At 22.6% G+C, this 2,500-nt stretch overlaps 1 protein-coding gene across 1 annotated transcript in view; it reads left to right on the top strand.

The window, feature by feature from the left end:
- PGSY75_0905900 (putative beta subunit of coatomer complex) overlaps nt 1-2,500 on the top strand; it is a gene marked incomplete at both ends in the record, with an annotated part of 2,970 nt that overhangs the window by 393 nt on the left and 77 nt on the right. The window contains one exon of the mRNA XM_018785472.1: nt 1-2,500. This exon is cut by the window's left edge and continues 393 nt beyond it; it is cut by the window's right edge and continues 77 nt beyond it. Within this exon, the coding sequence (XP_018641813.1) occupies nt 1-2,500 (2,500 nt within the window).

Raw genomic sequence — 2,500 nt, 5'->3', positions numbered from 1 at the left:
TTTGAGAAATTATGTTCTTTTGAAAATCATATTCATTATGTTATGATGTGTAAATTTAATCCTAAAGATACTTATATATTTGCTTCAGCTTCTTTAGATAAAACTATTAAAATATGGGGTGTACAAAATAATACATCTGTAGTAACAAAACCTCATTTTACTTTATCTGGTCACACCAAAGGTGTTAATTGTATTGATTATTCATGTTCAGGAGAAACTTCCTATATTATTAGTGGTAGTGATGATAAAACTATTCGTATATGGGATTATCATACAAAGCAATGTATACAAGTATTAAGTGGTCATACACAAAATATATCTTGTGTAATATATCATAGTAATTTGCCAATTATACTTTCTTCATCTGAAGATTGTAATGTAAAGATATGGAATAGCTCAATGTTTAAATTAGAAAGCACATTAAATTATAATATGGATAGATGTTGGTCCTTATGTGCTAAAAAGACAAAGAATGATTTATGTATTGGTTATGATGAAGGTTTAGTTGTTATACAAATAGGTTCAGATGTTCCTATATATACAATGTTTAAAAATAAAATTATATATATAAAGAATACAGATATATTTATTATTAATTTACAAAATGTACAAGAAGAAAATTATAATGATGGAGATATATATAAAGTAAATAAAAAAGAATTAGGAAATTGTGATTTTTATCCAACTAATGTATCATTCCATCCAAGTGGAAGATTTATATGTGTTAATGGACATCATGAATTTAATATATATACATCTCAAGTATTAAGAAATAAAGCATATGGAAAAAGCTCTTTTTTTGTATGGTCTCATACAGGAGATTATGCTATAAAAGATGAAGGGAATAAAGTAAGTATATATAAAGACTTTACTTCTCATCATACATTTCAAACACCATATAACATAACACAATTATTTGGAGGATACTTATTAGGTGTTAAATCAAATAATTTTATTTGTTTTTATGATTGGAGTGATTATTCATTAATAAGAAAAATTGACATTAATGTAAAAAATGTCTTTTGGAATGATTCTGGTACATATGTAGCTTTATCAACAGAAGATAGCATATATATATTAAATTATTTGAATTCTGATGGAAACTTATCAAAAGATAATATAAACAAAAACAATGATAACACAAATAATAATAATAATAATAATAATAATACTAATGGAAGTATTGAATTGATTGGTGTAAAAAATAGAAACACAAATCATCCACAACATGAAGAAAATAAAATGGATGAAGAAAATTATTTCCAATTAGAAAGTGAAATAAATGAATCAATAGAAAGTGGTATATGGATTTATGATAGTTTTCTTTATATATCTAAAAATTTAAGATTGTATATTTATACTAAGAAATTTATTGATATATATGCTTATATCGATAAATATTTATATATTTGTGGTTATGTATATGAATATGATCGTATATTTTTATTAGATAAAAATTTTAATTTTTATAGTTTCTTTTTACCAATAACATATTTACAATATCAGAAATATATAATGGGTCAAGATTTTATTGCTGCAGATAATATCATGAAAAATATACCAGAATCTTTATATAATAAATTAAGTTTATTCTTAGAAAAAATGGGTTATAAAAATAAAGCATTAAATATTTGTAATGATTTAGAAAAGAAATTTGAGCTATCTTTATCAATTGGGAATTTACAATTATGTGTAGATATAATTAATGAATTAGAAAGAAAAGAAAATGATTCATTTGTACATAATAAATATAAAAAATTAGGAGATACCGCTTTAGTATATAATGATATACCTATGGCTATATACTGTTATAAAAAAACAAATGACTTTTCTTCATTATTAATAATTTTATCAACACTTGGAGATAAAATAGGAATAGAAGAATTAGGACAAATGTGTTTAAATCATCAAAAATTTAATATTGCATTTATTTGTTATTTTTTACTACATAAAATTAATAAATGTATAGATATCTTATTATCTAATAATAATTTTGCATATGCTGCATTCTTCTCAAGAGTATACAAACCATCTTCACTACCAACTATATTAAAGAAATGGAAAGAACACTTAAATAAAGTCTATCCAAATATGCCAGTCAAATTGTTAAATCCTGAAGAAAATCCTGAATATTTTCCTGATTATGATAAAGCGCTTGAATGTGAAAAAATATTTGATAAAGTGAATACTATTGGAAGTACCAAAAATTATAGTACTTTAAAAAAATTAATTGATCTAAATATTGTAGAAGAAATAAAAGAAATAGGATATGATAAGGTTGAAGATATTTTTATTAAACAATTTAATGAAGAATTAGAAAAGGATATTCAAAATTTTGATCAAAATGGTAATATATTGAAAAATGAAGAAAGCAAAAATAAAAACATGAACAAAAAGGAAGACAATAAGGAGGATAATAAGGAACATAATAATAAGGGCGATAAAAAGGAGGATGATAAATTCTGTAAAATGGAAGATAATGAATTATTAAGTAATATAC

Source organism: Plasmodium gaboni, chromosome 9, assembly GCF_001602025.1.
Source record: "Plasmodium gaboni strain SY75 chromosome 9, whole genome shotgun sequence".
Classification (NCBI taxonomy): domain Eukaryota; phylum Apicomplexa; class Aconoidasida; order Haemosporida; family Plasmodiidae; genus Plasmodium; species Plasmodium gaboni.
Note: the sequence above shows the minus strand (reverse complement) of the source record. Positions and strands in the feature narration are given on the sequence as shown.